Consider the following 18,023-nt stretch of genomic DNA (forward strand, 5'->3'; position numbering starts at 1 on the left):
CAAAGAAGTAGCACTAAACTTCCTTGGTGGAAAGGGGGTATAAAATACTGAAGGTTGCAAAAGCAGATTTCAAATGATCAGTTCTTATTCAGCTGGATCTATTTGCCATCTTCATAAAAAAAGTTAAAAAAAATAACTTGTCAGATGAATGTGGACAGAATGTCATAACTCTGCTCAGACTTTACCTATAGTGATGTTTAGACTGGATATTTTCATGCCTTTCTTAATACACATTGGGAATTTTTGTCCTTGAACTGATGCTCTCAAATGGTCCATCACAACATGACTTGAAGCGTTGATTTTTATGTCAATGGTGTATCTGAATGACATGAGTTGAGCTGAAAAAATTGGGCAAAGATGAAAATAATTAGCAAGTTACAAACTGCTTTACACATTATAATCACACAAATTGTCACCTTGAGATTAAAACTAAGACAAAATTCTTTACCAGATGGTGGATGACAGAATGACCCATCCGATGGAAGAGATGAGATGCATTCACATGTATTATTTTCCCTTGAACCACAAATGCCATGTTCAGAGCATTGTTCAGAGGACCAGATGTACTGATTCTCACAGCTGCACTCGGTTTTGCTTGAATTTGAAAGACAAACTGCAAAAACAAACAAACAAATGAAGAAATAGTTTATCAGATGAATGTGGACAAAATGTCATTTCTCTTCTCATACTTTTCTCACCTGTAGTGATGTTTGCACTGGAGATTTTCACTCCTTTCTTGATGCACATTGGGAATTTTTGTTCTTGGATCAATGCCCTCAAACGGTCAATCACAACAACTCTTGTAGCATTAATTTTTATGTCAGTCGTGTATCTGAATGATTTTAGATAAGCTAATAAAATTGGGCAAAGATGAAAATATTCAACTAGTTAAAAACATCATTGTACTTTATAGTCACAACTGATGTCACCTTGAATTTAAAATTAAGAGAAGTTTCTTTACCAGTTGGTGGACGACAGAATGATCCATCAGTTGGAAAAGAAGTGATGCATCCACATGTATAGTTCTGACCAGAGCCACAAACGCCATGTTTAGAGCATTGTTCAGAAGACCAGATGTACTGATTCTCACATCTGCACTCAGTTTTGCTTGAATTTGAGAGACAAACTGCAAAAAAAAAAAAAAAAAAAAAACAACAACAAATAGAGGAATACTTTGTCAGAGAATTGTGGCCAGAAGTGCATTACTCTACCCATATATATTTTTTTACCTGTAGTAAAGTTTGCACTGGAGATTTTCATGCGTTTCTTGATGCAAATTGGGAATTTTTGTCCATGAATCAATGCCCTTAAACGGTCAATGACAAAATCTCTTGAAGCATTGATTTTTATGTCAATGATGTATCTGAATGACTTCAGTTGAGCTGAAAAATATGGCAAAGCAAAAATCTAAATATTCAACCAATTAAAGACAAAATATGTAATTATTGCCACTAGAGGATGCATATTCAAAGTATAATTTGAGGATGCAGTGACCTAGACTAGAGGACTTGTGCAGTAATCATGGTCATGGATGAGCTAGGATGAGAAGTATTCTAAACTTATCATGCTAGTATGAAGCAGAGTTGAAAGCTGTCACAGAGAAACGAAACTATTGAAGCAATTGCTGATGAGAAATGAGGGTGATGTGACATGAAAGAGGCAGAGCTTTTTATGCCACAGCCAATCACTTTCAGTTCTTGTGGTCATGATCATGTGGGTAAGAAGCAGTGCTGTTTTATACATTTGAAGGTTCTGTTATAATGCTGCCCGATACAGTTTAATAAAATGCTTGATGCTGCTCCATATGCCTTGAATTGCCCCTAGGGGACAAATAACGCTTTTTTTTTTATCAAATTGGATTGAATTGATAACGCATTTGATTTGTTTTTAGTGTTTGACAGTTTTTTTACAAAACCAAACCTGCAATTGAGGGTGTTTGATGCCAATAGCATGGCCACACAGGAGGACACTGTCTGTGTTATTTCCTATTTCTATGGATTTGAACATTCTTTGAAACATTTTAGAAAAATTTGGTACAAAAGTAAATATAAAAAAGTATATATATATATATATATATATATATATATATATATATATATATATATATATATATATATATATATATATATATATATATGAAACTGTTCTAGTTATTTTAAAATATTTTAATGAAAAATAAATAAATAAACAAAAAAGAGTTCTTTACCAGGTGGGTGATGACAGAAAGACCCATCAGTTGGAAGAGAAGTGATGCATCCACATGTATTATTTTGACTTAGGCCACAATCGCCATGTTTAGAGCATTGTTCAGAGGACCAGATGTACTGATTCTCACAGCTGCACTCAGTTTCATTTGAATTTGAGAGACACACTGCAAAACAAACAAAAAACAACAAACAAATGAAGTAATGCATAAATAAACAAATAAAAAATAATTTGTCACATGAATGTGGATGAAATGTCATTCCTTTTCTCATCATTCTCTCACCCGTAGTGATGTTTGTACTGGATATTTGTATGCCTTTCTTGATGCAAATTGGTAATTTTTGTCTATGAATCAATGCCCTCAAATGATTGATCACAACATCTCTTAAAGCGTTGATTTTTATGTCAATAGTGTATCTGAACAATCTGAAAGGAGCAGCTGAAAAAATGGTCAATGACAAAAATAATTGTGGTTAAAACAAGAGTAGACTTAGGCATCACACAAGTTGTCACATTAAATTTGGTGCGAAGAGTGAAATCTTTACCTGGTGGTGGCCGGCAGAATGACCCATCAGTTGGAAGAGAAGTGATGCATCCACATGTATTATTTTGATCCGTGCCACAAACCCCATGTTTAGAGCATTGTTCAGAGGACCAGATGTACTGATTCTCACAGCTGCACTCAGTTCTGCTTGAATTTAAAAGACAAACTGCAAAAAAAAAAAAAAAAAAATAGACAACAAATTGAGGAACAATTTGTTAGTGGAATGTGGTCAGAAGGGAGATGCTTTACTCATACTTTTTTTTTTTACCTGTAGTAATGTTTGCACTGGAGATTTTCATGTCTTTTTTGATGCAAATTGGAAAGTTTTGACTATGAACCAATGACTTCAAACGGTCAATCACAGCAGCTGTTGATGCGTTGATTTTTATGTCAATAAAGTGTCTGAACAACTTCAGTTGAGCTGAAAAAACAGGACAAAGATGAAAATATGGAACCAGTTACAAAATGCATTACACTTTATAAGCACACAAGTGGTCACCCTGAATTTAAAACTAAGACAAAGTTTATTACCTTTTGGTGACCTACAATATGACCCATCATTTGGAAGAGAAGTGATGCATCCGCATGTATGATTTCCACTCGAGTTACAAACACCCTGTTTAGAGCATTGTTCAGAGGACCAGATGTACTGATTCTCACATCTGCACTCAGTTTTGCTTACATTTGAGAGACAAACTAAAAAATAAATAAAAAAAATACAAACCCAAAAGAAAATAATAAACAAATGAAAAAATAATTTGTCAGATGAATGTGAACAAAATGTCATGTTTCTCTCACCTGTAGTGATGTTTGCACTGGAGACTTCAATGCCTTTCTTGACACACATTGGGAATTTCTGTCCACTCATCAACGCCCTCAAACGGTCGATCACAGCTTTATTTGAAGCATTAACTTTTATGTCGATGGTGTATCTGAAAGACTTTAGTTGAGCTGAATAAATAAAGAAATAAATCGCAAAAACAAAAATGTTTAATCAGTTAAAACTGTATTAGAATTTACAATCCCACAGGTTTTCACCCTGAATTTAAGCTAAGACAGAATTTTTTTACCTATTGGTGGCCGACAGAATGATCCATCAGTTGGAAGAGAAGTGATGCATCCACATGTGTTACTTTGAATCGAACCACAAACGCCATGTTTAGAGCATTGTTCAGAGGACCAGATGTACTGATTCTCACAGCTGCATTTGGTCTGGCTTGAATTTGAGAGACACACTGCAAAACAAACACACAAACTGTATCTAAAAAATACAATTCATTAAAATAAATAAAGAACTAAGGGTGACGCGGTGGCGCAGTAGGTAGTGCTGTCGCCTCACAGCAAGAAGGTCGCTGGTTAGAGCCTCAGCTGGGTCAGTTGGTGTTTCTGTATGGAGTTTGCATGTTCTCCCCGCGTTCGCGTGGGTTTTCTCCATGTGCTCCGGTTTCCCCCACAGTCCAAAGACATGCGGTACAGGTGAATTGGTCAGGCTAAATTGTCCGTAGTGTATGAGTGTGAATAAGTGTGTATGGATGCTTCCTAGAGATGGGTTACAGCTGGAAGGGCATCCGCTGCGTAAAACATATGTTGGATAAGTTGGTGGCTCATTACGCTGTTGCGCCCCAAGATTAATAAAGAAACTAAGCCGAAAAAGAAAATGAATGAATGAATAAAAAAAGAACAAATAGGAAAATTATTTGTGAGATGAATGTGGACAGAATATCATTACTCTACTCATGCTTCTCTCACCTGTAGTGATGTTTGTACTGGATATTTTCATGCCTTTCTTGACACAAATTGGAAATTTCTGTCCACTGATTGTTGCCCTCAAACGGTTGATCACAGCTTTATTTAAAGCATTAACTATTATGTCAATGGTGTATCTGAATGATTTCAAAGGAGCTGAAAAAAGTAAAAAAACGAAAATAATTGTCCGTTTAGAAACTATGTCATGTAACAATCCAGCCAACTGTTATCTCCATTTTGAAATTAAATCAGAAGAGTTTTTTGTACCTGGTGCTGGACGACAATTTGATCCATCAGTTGGAAGAGAAGTGATGCATCCACATGTATTTTGACTCAGGCCACAAACCCCATATTTAGAGCATTGTTCAGAGGACCAGATGTACTGATTCTCACAGCTGCACTCAGTTTTGCTTGAATTTGAAAGACACACTGAAAAAAAAAGAAATAAATAAATGAAAAAATGACAAAAAAACGTCAGTTGAATGTGTACATGATGTCATCACTCTTCTCATCCTTCTCTCACCTGTAGTGATGTTGGCATTGGAGATTTTCATGCCTTTATTGACACACATTGGGAATTTTTGTTCTTGGATCAATGCCCTCAAACGGTCAATCACATCAGCTCTTGAAGCATTGATTTTTATGTCAATGGTGTATCTGAATGATTTTAGAAGAGCTGAAAAAAATTGGGCAAAGATGAAAATATTCAACCACTAACAAATAGCATTAGACTTTACAGTCACACCAGCTGTCACCCTAAATTTAAAATTAAGAGAGACTACTTTACCAGGTGAAGGACGACAGAATGACCCATTAGTAGGAAGAAAAGCAATGCATCCACATGTATAATTCTGACCAGAGCCACAAACACCATGTTTAGAGCATTGTTCAGAGGACCAGATGTACTGATTCTTACAACTGCACTCAGTTTTGCTTGAATTTGAGAGACAAACTGCAAAAAAAACAAAAACAAATGAAGAAATATTTTCTTTCAGATGATTGTGAACAAAATGTCATTACTCTTTTCATACTTTTCTCACCTTTAGTGATGTTTGCACTAGAGATTTTCATGCCTTTCTTAACACACATAGCGAATTTTTGTCTATGAATTATTTCTCTCAAGTGGTCGATTACAGCTTCTCCTGAAGCATTGATTTTTATGTCAATAGTGTATCTGAACAATCTGAGTGGAGTAGCTGAAAAAATGGTCAAGGACAAAAGGAATTGAGTGGTAGAAACAACAGTAGACGTATGAATCACACCAATTGTTTCATCAAATGTGATGCAAAGAGTGAAATCTTTACCTGGTGGTGGCCGACAGAATGACCCATCAGATGGAAGAGATGAGATGCATCCACATGTATTATTTTGACCCATGCCACAAACGCCATGTTTAGAGCATTGTTCAGAGGACCAGATGTACTGATTCTCACATCTACACTCAGTTTTGCTTGAATTTGAAAGACAAACTGCAAAGAAATTCAAATGAACAAAAAAAAGGAGGTACAATTTGTCAGAAGAATATTGGCACAAGTGCATTACTCAACTCTTATTTTTCTTTTTACCTGTAGTAATGTTTGCACTGGAGATTTTCATGCCTTTCTTGATGCAAATTGGGAATTTTTGTCCATGAACCAATGATGCCAAATGGTCAAGGACAACCTCTCTTGAAGCATTGATTTTTATGTCAATGGTGTATCTGAATGGCTTCAGTTGAGCTGAAAACAAATGGGCAAAATTGTAGATATTTAGCCAGTTAAAAAAACATTACACTTTACCATCACATCAGTTAAATGTAAAATTAAGAGAGACTTCTTTACCAGGTGCTGGACGACAGAATGTCCCATTAGTTGGAAGAGAAGTGATGCATCCACATGTATTATTGTGACTCGAGTCACAAACGCCATGTTTAAAGCATTGTTCAGAGGACCAGATGTACTGATTCTCACACTTGCACTCAGTTTTGCATGAATGTGAAAGACACACTAAAATAAATAAATAAATAAATGTACAAATTACAGTTTTTTTAACTGCTTACATTTACAAAACTTTGTCTCATATTGTTCAAAATTATACAAAATTCCAAGAACTGCACACTAAAACTGCAAAATGCCTCACACATTTGTTTTAAATTGAAAAGACAATTGCCATTGTCTTTACAGTATATTTTTGGATAGATCATATACACACCTAATGGCATGGATTGTCTTATGGATTTCTGCTCCAGGATGGAGTAACACATATCCTTTCTTATGTCTTAATGATTATACAGTTGAATGTTTAAGAGCCTAGATTATATATTGACCTTAGTGTCATTCCACTTCAGAGATGATTTTTAAATGATATGTGTGTAATTGCCTTCTCTGCATGCCAAATGATATGTTCCATCTTCAGGCCTATCGATGAAGTCACAAAGACCTCTCATGTGAACCTGGGCGTTTGATGCTACTTGAATAGCTGTGAATTTTACTATGTGAAAGAATTAATACTTTTTAAATGATTCTGTTATAAGAGAAGCTTTCTTGGTATTAGTCTGCTATGTTTATTTTACTATCCTGGTAAAAATCCTGCTAGAGGGCAAGACAGCCTTGAAGCAGATAAGTATTCATTGTCCATGTGTGCATGTTCTACATTTTTGGACACATGAAGATGAGCTGAACATCACTTCTGATCATCCTGACCACGGAAATATCCTCCTGTTATGTTTGACCTTTGTATGCTTGACGCTTAAGTAATCATTGGAGATACTGTTTGGAATTGTACGCACACACACAAGTCTATCTGGGTTTTAACCAATCAGGTTAGTATGACGCAGTTAGTGATGCATATTACAGTATAATTGTTGTTGTATTGAGATGGTAAACAGAGTGGCCTACGAACTCTGTGTGAGTGTTGAAGCTGGTTTCTGCTGATAATCCTCTGCAAACTATCTTCAGTAAACTTTATATAATTGAATCTGTGTCGGGTCTTCTTCCTCTGACAGACTGGTTATTATTGGGTTAAAACTGTCAGCTCCCCAGCACGCTGTTATTCAAAACTTAAAGCATTTCTTCCTCTTTCTTTAGCTTCTATTTGTGCATTTTGATTGTGCAATGTTTAGAGTAAAGGGCAGAGAGAACGTTTGTGATAAACGCAATAACAAGATTGAATCCAAGCTATTTATTTATGAGATTTCAAGAGTTCAAAATTACTTGATAATAATAGCAGTTATTATCCCAGGACAGAACCCTGAGGTAACTGAGCCCAGGGCTCCCACCTGGTCAATGTGCATGTAAGGGAGTACGAGATCGGGTAGTTGTCGTCAAGAGCTTCCCCTGGTAAAGGAGGAAAAGAGGGAAATGGGGTGGATGGTGGATTCTTCAAAAATGAAGATATTGTAAGGGAGTAGCACTTGACAAGCTATTGATAGTGAGTTTTTTTAAAATAATCTGATTAGCTTACTAATGATTGCGAATGGGATATCAGCCGCAATCAATCATACTACGTGTTCCACTCGAAATTAGTTTGAGATAGTTTGTTAGTTTGTGTAAATTGACAATTTTCTGTATTTTGTGGTTCATGTTTTTTATTCTTTTGAATTGTATTATGGGACCGGGATCTTTCCTTCAAAAGCTTTTGATGTTATTTTAATAGTTTAAAGGGATATATTGTGCACGATAGTGTTGTATATTATGATACAAAAACCTGGTAATAAGCTGCCATTACATTTTCTGTTATTTTACAAACTTAGTTCTCTATAGGTCATTTCTCACAAGTGAGGAGTGTGTGTTACCGGGTGAATAAGTGTATATTTTTGATTGGTTGTGCTTGGGGGGGGAAAAAGCAATCACTTACTCTTGAAATTTTGTGTATTTAGGTAGAGAATTGTGTGAAGTGCTTTACGCAAATAGAAAACAGTCCAAGACTGAGAAACATGTAGAAATAATTCACTCTGCTCATTATTCTCTCACCTGTAGTGATGTTTGCACTGGAGATTTTCATCCCTTTCTCGGCACAAATTGGAAATTTCTGTCCATTGATCATCGCCTTTAAACGGTCAATAACAGCTTTTCTTGAAGCATTAACTTTTATGTCAATGGTGTATCTGAATGACTTTAAGTAAGCTGAAACAAAATTTACAAAAATTAAAATGAAGAACTGTTAGAAAGACTTAAAAAACAGAGATTTGTGTACCAGGTTGTGGTCGGCAGAATGACCCATCAGTTGGGAGAGAAGTGATGCATCCACATGTGTTATTTTGACTCAAGCCACAAACCACATATTTAGAGCATTGTTCAGAGGACCAGATGTACTGATTCTCACAGCTGCACTCAGTTCTGCTTGCACTTGACAGACAAACTGCAAATAATAATAATAATAACAATAAATGAACAAATAAACACTCAGTTTTGCTCAAATTTGACAAAATGTTAAATCACTAAGTTGACAGACATTTGACAGGTCTACTACGCCAGTAATGTGACTGAATGCACGTGCTCCAATCCGCTCATTTAACCAATAAAATCTCAATGCAGTGTATATAAAATTATTGTTTTGGTTCATTTTTATCTTTTTTCTTGCATTTTGATATTGAATTCTTTCATCAACAATAATGTGCCATTCATTCATCAGATCAGACCAGTGATCAGATCAGTGCACATTCACAGTTTTCAGTCATGTTATAGTGCAGAGGACCTGTCAAGTTTCTGTTTGCCTCTAGCTATAGAATACATGCATTTACAGTATGTCATCTTGATTTTTGTTTGGTGCTTGTTCTCTTACCTGTAGTGATGTTTGCACTGGAGATTTTCATGTGTTCCCTGACACACACTGGGATTTTTTGTCCATGAACCAATGCTCTCAAATGGTCAATCACAACATCTCTTGAAGCGTTCATTTTTATGTCAATGGTGTATCTGAATGACTTCCTTTGAGCTGAATAAAAAAAAGTTCAAAACTGCATGATACCTTACAGTTCCACAAGTTTTCACCCTGAGTTTAAAACTAAGACAGAATTCTTTACCTCTTGGTGGCCGACAGAATGACCTATCAGTTGGAAGAGAAGTGATGCATCCACATGTGTTATTTTGACTGTAGTCACAAACGCCATGTTCAGAGCATTGTTCAGAGGACCAGATATACTGATTCTCACAACTGCACTCAGTTTTGCTTGCACTTGACAAACAAACTGCAAATAATAATAATAATAAAAATAATTGATGAAATAAACACTCAGTTTTGCTCAAATTTGACAAAATATTAAATGAATTGACGCAGACATTTGACAGGTCTACTACACCAGTAATGTGGACAGAATATTATTACTCTTCTCCTATTTCTCTTACCTGTAGTGATGTTTGTACTGGATATTTTCATGCCTTTCTTGATGCACATTGGGAGTTTCTGTCCACTGATCATCGCCCTCAAACGGTCGATTACAGCCTTTTCTGAAGCATTAACTTTTATATCAATGGTGTATCTGAATGATTTCAAGGGAGCTGAAAACAATTGTAAAATAGTGAAAATAATTATCTGTTCACAATCAAGCCAACTGCCAACTTCATTTTGAAATAAATGGGAAGAGTTTACTGTACCTGGTGCTGGATGACATGTTGTTCCATCAGTTGGGAGAGAAGTGATGCATCCACATGTATTATTTTGAATTGGACCACAAACGCCATGTTTAGAGCATTGTTCAGAGGACCAGATGTACTGATTCTCACATCTGCACTCAGTTTTGCTTGAATTTGAGAGACAAACTGAAAAAAAAGGTCAGGTGAATGTGGGCGAAATGCATAATGTCATTGCTCACATTTAAGAGACACGCTGCAAATGTAACAAATTGTTAAAGAAATTGAGAACACATGTAGAAATAATTAACTTTGCTCATCCCTTTCTCTCACCTGTAGTGATGTTTGCACTGGAGATTTTCATGTCTTTCTTGACACAAATTGGAAATTTCTGTCCATTGATCAACGCCTTCAATTGGTCGATTACAGCTTTTCTTAAAGTGTTGGCTTTTATTTCAATGGTGTATCTGAATGACTTCAAGTAAGCTGAAATAAAATTTACAAAAATTAAAATGATGAACTATAAGAAAGACTAGAAAAACAGAGACTTGTGTACCAGGTTGTGGTCGGCAGAATGAACCATCAGTTGGGAGAGAAGTGATGCATCCACATCTGGTATTTTGACTTGAGCCACAAAATGCATGTTTAGAGCATTGATCAGAGGACCAAATGTACTGATTCTCACAGCTGCACTCAGTTTTGCTCATATTTGAGAGACAAACTGCAAAACAAACAAAAAATAGTATTTAAATTATATATATATATATATATATATATATATATATATATATATATATATATATATATATATATATATATCAGAATATCATTACTCTTCTCATGTTTCTCTCACCTGTAGTGATGTTTGTACTGGATATTTTCATGCCTTTCTTGACACACATTGGAAATTTCGGTCCACTGATCATTGCCCTCAAACGGTCGATCACAGCTTTATTTGAAGCATTAACTTTTATGTCAATGGTGTATCTGAAGGACTTCATGTATGCTGAAAAAATGTAACAAAATGAAAATAATTATCCGTTCAGAAACCATGTCAAAATGAAAAAAAAAAAAAAAGTTTATTGTACCTGGTGGTGGTCGACAAAATGACCCATCAGTTGGAAGAGAAGTGATGCATCCACATGTATTATTTTGATCCGTGCCACAAACCCCATATTTAGAGCATTGTTCAGAGGACCAGATGTACTGATTCTCACAGCTGCATTCGGTTTTGTTCAAAGATGATAGACACACTGCAAATTCATCAAATTGTTAAATTAAAAAGCCAAATGTTAAAATATTTTGTCAAATTAATATGAACGACATTACTGATCGACATTACTCTTCTCATAATTCTTTCACCTGTAGTGATGTTTACACTGAAGATTTTCATGCCTTCCCTGACACATGTTGGGAATTTTTGTCTGTGAATCAATGTCCTCAAACGGTCGATCACAACCTCTTTTGACACATTGATTTTTATGTCAATGGTATATCTGAATAACTTCAGTTGAGCTAATACAAAAACATTTAACCGGTTAAAAACTGCATTAAACAAACAATTAAACAAGTTGTCACACTGAATTTAAAACTAAGACAGAATTCTGTACCTCTTGGTGGCCGACAGAATGAGCCATCAGTTGGAAGAGAAGTGATGCATCCACATGTATGATTTTGACTCAACCCACAATAGCCATGTTTAGAGCATTGTTCAGAGGACCAGATGTACTGATTTTTACAGCTGCACTCAGTTTTACTTGAATTTGAGAAACAAACTAAAAAAAAAAAAAAATTAAATAAATGAACCAATAAAAAAGGTCAGGTGAATGTTGACAAAATGCGATATGGCATTACTCTTCTCATACTTCTCTCACCTGTAGTGATGTTTGCACTGGAGATTTTCACTCCTTTCTTGATGCACATTGGGAATTTTTTTTCTTGGATCAATGCCCTCAAACGGTCAATCACAACAACTCTTGAAGCGTTGATTTTTATGTCAATGGTGTAACTGAATGATTTTTGTTGAGCTGAGAAAAATTGGCCAAAGGTTAAAATATTCAACCAGTTAAAAATAGCTTTAGTTTCTATTGACACCAGATGTCACCTTGAATGTAAAATTAAGGAAACTTCTTTACCTGGTCGTGGCTGACAGAATGACCCATTAGTTGGAAGAGAAGTGATGCATCCACATGGATTATTTTGAATTGAGCCACAAACGCCATGTTTAGAGCATTGTTCAGAGGACCAGATGTACTGATTCTCACAGCTACACTTGGTCTGGCTTGAATTTGAGAAACAAACTGCAAAACAAAGAAACCAAAAAATAATTATTAAAATAAATAAGGAACAAAAGGGGGAAATAATTTGTCAGATGAATGTGAGCAGAATATCATCACTCTTCTCATACTTCTCTCACCTGTAGTGATGTTTGTACTGGATATTTTCATGCCTTTCTTGATACACATTGGGAATTTCTGTCCACTGATCATCGCCCTCAAACGGCCGATCACAGCCTTTTCTGAAGCATTAACTTTTATATCAATGGTGTACCTGAATGATTTCAAAGGAGCTGAAAAAATTAAACAAAAATGAAAATAATTATCTGTTCAGAAACCATGTCATGTCACAATCAAGCCAACTGTCAACTTCATTTTGAAATAAATGGGAAGAGTTTACTGTACCTGGTGCTGGATGACATGTTGTTCCATCAGCTGGAAGAGAAGTGATGCATCCACATGTGTTATTTTGATTTGGACCACAAACGCCATATTTAGAGCATTGTTCAGAGGACCAGATGTACTGATTCTCACATCTGCACTCAGTTTTGTTCAAAGATGATAGACACACTGCAAATTCAACAAAATGTAAAATTAAAAAGTTAAATAAAATTACTCAGATGAATATAAATAGAACGACATCACTTTTCTCATTATTCTCTCACCTGTAGTGATGTTTGCACTTAAGACTTTCATGCCATTATTGACACACATTGGGAATTGTTGTCCATTACTCAATGCCCTTATATGGTCCATCACAACATCTTTTGAAGCATTGACTTTTATGTCAATAGTGTATCTGAATGACTTCAGTTGAGCTGAGAAAATTATGAAAAGATGAAAATAATTAACCAGTAAAAAAGAATTAAACTTTATGATCACAGATCACACACTTATCTCATTAAAATAAAAAAAGAGTCATGTTTACCAGGTGGTGGCCGACAGAATGACCCATTAGTTGGAAGAGAAGTGATGCATCCGCATGTATTATTTTGACCAGGGCCACAAACACCATATTTAGAGCATTGTTCAGAGGACCAGATGTACTGATTCTCACAACTGCACTCAGTTTTGCTTAAATTTAAGAAACACACTGCAAAACAAACAAGCAAACAAATAAAAATGTTCAGTTAAATAATATAAATAAAACACAAATGGGAAAATAATTTGTCAGATGACTGTGGACAGAATGTCATTACTCTTCTCATACTTGTCTTACCTGTAGTGATGTTTGTACTGGAGATTTTCATCTCTTTCTTGACACACACTGGGAAGTTTGATCCATGAATCAATGCCCTCAAATGATCGATCACAACATCTCTTGAAGCATTGATTTTTATGTCAATAGTGTATCTGAACAATCTGAGTGGAGCAGCTGAAAAAAAGTTAAGTGTCAAAAATAATTGACTGGATGAAATAACAGTAGACTTAGGCATCACATGAGTCATCACATTAAATTTGATGCAAAGAGTGAAATCTTTACCTGGTGGTGGCCGACAGAATGACACATCAGTTGGAACAGAAGTGATGCATCCACATGTATTATTTTGACTGGAGCCACAAAAGCCATGTTGAGAGCATTGTTCAGAGGACCAGATGTACTGATTCTCACACTTGCACTGGGTGTGGCTTGAATTTGAGAAACACACTGCAAAGCAAACAAACAAAATGTAATTAATTAAAATAAATAAAGAACAAATGGGGAAATAGTTTGCCAGATGAATGTGGACAGAATATACTCTTCTCATGCTTCTCTCACCTGTAGTGATGTTTGTACTGGATATTTTCATGCCTTTCTTGACACACATTGGGAATTTCTGTCCACTCATCAACGACCTCAAACGGTCGATCACAGCTTTATTTGAAGCATTAACTTTTATGTCAATGGTGTATCTGAATGACTTCAATGGAGCTGAAAAGTGTAACAACATAAAAACAATTATCTGTTCAAAAACCATATCATGTAACAATCAAGGCAACTCTCATCTGTGGTTAATTTTCAGCCCTTATAGCACAACCAGAACTGGGAGTACATCACCTCTTGAACTCTTAGGCCCCAGTGCAGGGAAATACCCATGAAAGCTCTCATTCACACACACAGTCATTCACTACCGACAATTTAATGTTATTTAATTCACCTCTAGCACATGTATTTGGACTATAGGAGGGAAAATGGAGCACACTTACACAAAAACTGGAGAACATGCAAACTCCACAAAGAACCTTCTTGCTGTGAGGTGACAGTGCTAACCATATTCTGTTGACTTGTTTTATGAACAAGGAATAACTTTAATGTAATAACATAATTTATTACATTAAACAATTACATAAGACTTTAAAAATGTCAAATGGTGTCTTTCATCATGCCCCAATAATCTGCACGTGGTTTATTGCAAGAAAGAAGTCTTTCATTTACCTCTGTTTTACAATTGTGTGTGACATAAACAGTCAGTAAAACTTGCCTGCAGAGAAGCGCTGCAGGTCTAAACTTTTTAATGAAGTTTGGAGAGAATTCGACTTTGCTCCACAGAGTGCTTATACAGCGGATAGAGCAATATTAGAGCTTAAATGCACTTTTCAGTTGCAATAACTAAGAAATGATAACTTGATCCATTTATGAATGAAAACTGAAATAACGTTATATTATAACAAACTAATCAAATATTTCATTTCTCATGCTTAATACAAGCCAATATTGAGGCTGTGGAAAATATGATGGAAGCGGCAGCCACATAATTCTTAATTAATCAAGAGCGATTAATGGATTAAATTTAACTACTTGTTAAATTAAGAACAAACTTAAAAACGGAATGGCATTACTCTTTTTATTCTCTTACATGTAGTGATGTTTTTACTGGAGATTTTCATGCCTTCACTGACACACACTGGGAATTTTCGTCCAAAAACCAATGCCCTTAAATGATCGATCACAACCTCTCTTGAAGCATTGATTTTTATGTCGATGGTGTATCTGAATGACTTGAGTTGTGCTGAAAAAAGTGCAAAAACAAAAACATTTAACCAGTTAAAAACTTCACTAGACTTTACAATCACACAAGTTTTCACCCTGAATTTAAACTAAGACAGAATTCTTTACCTGGTGGTGGTCGGCAGAATGACCCATCAGTAGGGAGAGAAGTGATGCATCCACATGTGTTATTTTGACCTGAGCCACAAACCCCATGCTTAGAGCATTGTTCAGTGGACCAGATGTACTGATTCTCACATATGCATTTGGTCTGGCTTGAATTTGAGAAACACACTGCAAAACAAACAAACAAACAAAAAGGTTTAATTAAATTAAAAAAATGAAAAACAAACAGGAAAATCTTTTGTCAGATGAATGTGGACATGATGTCATCGCTCTTCTCATACTTCTCTCACCTGTAGTGATGTTTGTACTGGTGATTTTCATCTCTTTCTTGACGCAAATTGGGAATATTGGGCCATAAATCAATGTCCTCAAACGGTCGATCACAACATCTCTTGAAGCGTTGATTTTTATGTCAATAGTGTATCTGAACAATCTGAGTGGAGGAGCTGAAAAAATGGTCAATGACAAACAAAAACTGAGTGGTTGAAACAAGAGTAGACTTAGGCATCACATGAGTCATCACATTAATTTTGATGCAAAGAAAGCCATTTAAAAAACAGCATTAGACTTTACAGTCACACCAGTTGTCACAAATTTTACATCAAGAGAGACTTCTTTACCAGGTGCTGGATGACAGAATAATCTATCAGTTGGAAGAGAAGTGATGAATCCACATGTATTATTTTGAATTGAGCCACAAACCCCATATTTAGAGCATTGTTCAGAGGACCAGATGTACTGATTCTCACATCTGCACTCAGTTTTATTCAAAGATGATAGACACACTGCAAATGCAATAAATTGTTACATTAAGAACAAATTTTAAAATAGTTTGTCAGATGAATATAAACAGAATATCATTAATTTTCTCATTATTCTCTCACCTGTTGTGATGTTTGCACTGGAGATTTTCATGCCTTTCCTGACACACATTGGGAATTTTTGTCCATTAATCAATGCCTTCAAACAGTCCACCCCAAAACCTCTTGAAGCATTGATTTTTATGTCGATGGTGTATCTGAATGACTTAAGTTGTGCTGAAAAAAATGTTTTACCAGTTAAAACCCACAAGTTTTCACCCTGACTGAAAGACAGAAATACTTACCTCTTGGTGGCCGACAGAAAATCCCATTAGTTGGAATAGAAGTGATGCATCTACATGTATTGTTTTGAGTCAGGCTTGAATTTGAGAGACACACTGCAAAAGAAACAAACCAAAAATGATTATTAAATACAATTAATTAAAATAAATAAAGAACAAATGGGAAAATAATTTGTCAGATGAATGTGGACAGAATGTCATTACTCTTCTTATGCTTCTCTCACCTGTAGTGATGTTTGTACTGGATATTTTCATGCCTTTCTTGACACACACTGGGAGTTTCTGTCCACAGATTATTGCCTTCAAACGGTTAATCACAGCCTTTTCTGAAGCATTAACTTTTATGTCAATAGTGTATCTGAATGCCTTCAAAGGAGCTGAAAAAAATTAAACAAAATAAAATAATTATCTCTTCAGAAGCCATGTCATGTCAAAATCAAGCCAACTGTCAACTTCATCCTGAAATAAATGGGAAGAGTTTACTGTACCTGGTGCTGGACGACAGGTTGTTCCGTCAGCTGGAAGAAAAGTGATGCATCCACATGTGTTATTTTGATTTGGACCACAAACGCCATGTTTAGAGCATTGTTCAGAGGACCAGATGTACTGATTCTCACATCTGCACTCAGTTTTGCTTGAATTTAAGAAACACACTGCAAAAAAAAAAAAAAAAAAAACACGAAAAAAAAATACAATTATTAAAATAAATAAAGAACAAATTGGGAAATAATTTGTCAGATGAATGTGGACAGAATATCATTACTCTTCTCATTCTTCTCTCACCTGTAGCGATGTTTGTACTGGATATTTTCATGCCTTTCTTGACACACATTGGGAATTTCTGTTCACTGATCATCGCCCTCAAACGGTTGATCACAGCTTTATTTGAAGCATTAACTTTTATGTCAATGGTGTATCTGAAGGACTTTAAAGGAGCTAAAAAATATAATTAAATAAAAAATAATTATCTGTTTAGAAACTATATCATGTCACAATCAAGCCAACTGTCAACTTCATTTTGAAATTAAATGAGAAGAGTTTATTGTACTTGGTGGTGGATGGCAGTTTGTCCCAACAGTTGGAAGAGAAGTGATGCATCCACATGTGTTATTTTGACTCGAACCACAAACGCCATGTTTAGAGCATTGTTCAGAGGACCAGATGTACTGATTCTCACAGCTGCACTCAGTTTCGCTCATATTTGAGACACACACTGCAAAACAAACAAAAAAAATTAATTAAATAAATATATATATATAAAACAAAAAGAGGAATAATTTGTCAAATAATTGTGGACAGAATGTCATTACTTTTGATGTTTGTACTGGATATTTTCATGCCTTTCTTGACACACATTGGGAATTTCTGTCCACTGATCATCGCCCTCAAACGGTCGATCACAGCTTTATTTGAAGCATTAACTTTTATGTCAATGGTGTATCTAAATGACTTCATGTAAGCTGAAAAAATGTAACAAAAATAATTAACTGTTCAGAAACCATCTCAA

General features: G+C 35.4%; 2 protein-coding genes across 4 annotated transcripts in view; one reads left to right on the forward strand and one right to left on the reverse strand.

Moving 5' to 3' along the window:
- Positions 1–18,023, forward strand: part of mthfd2l (methylenetetrahydrofolate dehydrogenase (NADP+ dependent) 2 like) — an 81,843-nt gene that overhangs the window by 55,569 nt on the left and 8,251 nt on the right. The window lies entirely within an intron of this gene.
- Positions 1–18,023, reverse strand: part of LOC559859 — a 60,576-nt gene that overhangs the window by 27,270 nt on the left and 15,283 nt on the right. The window contains exons 20-71 of the mRNA XM_087264882.1: positions 17,827–17,976; positions 17,565–17,729; positions 17,300–17,452; positions 17,005–17,169; positions 16,741–16,893; positions 16,520–16,612; positions 16,299–16,451; positions 16,035–16,199; positions 15,705–15,860; positions 15,418–15,582; positions 15,158–15,310; positions 14,080–14,232; positions 13,804–13,968; positions 13,540–13,695; positions 13,249–13,413; positions 12,986–13,138; positions 12,726–12,890; positions 12,461–12,613; positions 12,180–12,344; positions 11,919–12,071; positions 11,655–11,819; positions 11,407–11,559; positions 11,133–11,297; positions 10,898–11,050; positions 10,601–10,765; positions 10,378–10,530; positions 10,069–10,233; positions 9,820–9,972; positions 9,498–9,662; positions 9,257–9,409; positions 8,669–8,833; positions 8,446–8,598; positions 6,316–6,480; positions 6,061–6,213; positions 5,800–5,964; positions 5,536–5,691; positions 5,283–5,447; positions 5,019–5,171; positions 4,763–4,924; positions 4,499–4,651; positions 3,820–3,984; positions 3,548–3,700; positions 3,281–3,445; positions 3,018–3,170; positions 2,751–2,915; positions 2,489–2,644; positions 2,207–2,371; positions 1,230–1,382; positions 962–1,126; positions 699–851; positions 449–613; positions 186–338 (exon numbers count right to left, since the gene is read on the reverse strand). Coding sequence (XP_087121008.1) covers positions 186–338; positions 449–613; positions 699–851; positions 962–1,126; positions 1,230–1,382; positions 2,207–2,371; positions 2,489–2,644; positions 2,751–2,915; positions 3,018–3,170; positions 3,281–3,445; positions 3,548–3,700; positions 3,820–3,984; positions 4,499–4,651; positions 4,763–4,924; positions 5,019–5,171; positions 5,283–5,447; positions 5,536–5,691; positions 5,800–5,964; positions 6,061–6,213; positions 6,316–6,480; positions 8,446–8,598; positions 8,669–8,833; positions 9,257–9,409; positions 9,498–9,662; positions 9,820–9,972; positions 10,069–10,233; positions 10,378–10,530; positions 10,601–10,765; positions 10,898–11,050; positions 11,133–11,297; positions 11,407–11,559; positions 11,655–11,819; positions 11,919–12,071; positions 12,180–12,344; positions 12,461–12,613; positions 12,726–12,890; positions 12,986–13,138; positions 13,249–13,413; positions 13,540–13,695; positions 13,804–13,968; positions 14,080–14,232; positions 15,158–15,310; positions 15,418–15,582; positions 15,705–15,860; positions 16,035–16,199; positions 16,299–16,451; positions 16,520–16,612; positions 16,741–16,893; positions 17,005–17,169; positions 17,300–17,452; positions 17,565–17,729; positions 17,827–17,976 — 8,190 coding nt within the window. The remainder of the gene's footprint in view (positions 1–185; positions 339–448; positions 614–698; positions 852–961; positions 1,127–1,229; positions 1,383–2,206; positions 2,372–2,488; positions 2,645–2,750; positions 2,916–3,017; positions 3,171–3,280; positions 3,446–3,547; positions 3,701–3,819; positions 3,985–4,498; positions 4,652–4,762; positions 4,925–5,018; positions 5,172–5,282; positions 5,448–5,535; positions 5,692–5,799; positions 5,965–6,060; positions 6,214–6,315; positions 6,481–8,445; positions 8,599–8,668; positions 8,834–9,256; positions 9,410–9,497; positions 9,663–9,819; positions 9,973–10,068; positions 10,234–10,377; positions 10,531–10,600; positions 10,766–10,897; positions 11,051–11,132; positions 11,298–11,406; positions 11,560–11,654; positions 11,820–11,918; positions 12,072–12,179; positions 12,345–12,460; positions 12,614–12,725; positions 12,891–12,985; positions 13,139–13,248; positions 13,414–13,539; positions 13,696–13,803; positions 13,969–14,079; positions 14,233–15,157; positions 15,311–15,417; positions 15,583–15,704; positions 15,861–16,034; positions 16,200–16,298; positions 16,452–16,519; positions 16,613–16,740; positions 16,894–17,004; positions 17,170–17,299; positions 17,453–17,564; positions 17,730–17,826; positions 17,977–18,023) is intronic.

This window comes from Danio rerio, chromosome 8, assembly GCF_052040795.2.
Source record: "Danio rerio strain M-AB ecotype USA chromosome 8, GRCz13ab, whole genome shotgun sequence".
NCBI classification, from domain to species: Eukaryota; Metazoa; Chordata; class Actinopteri; order Cypriniformes; family Danionidae; genus Danio; species Danio rerio.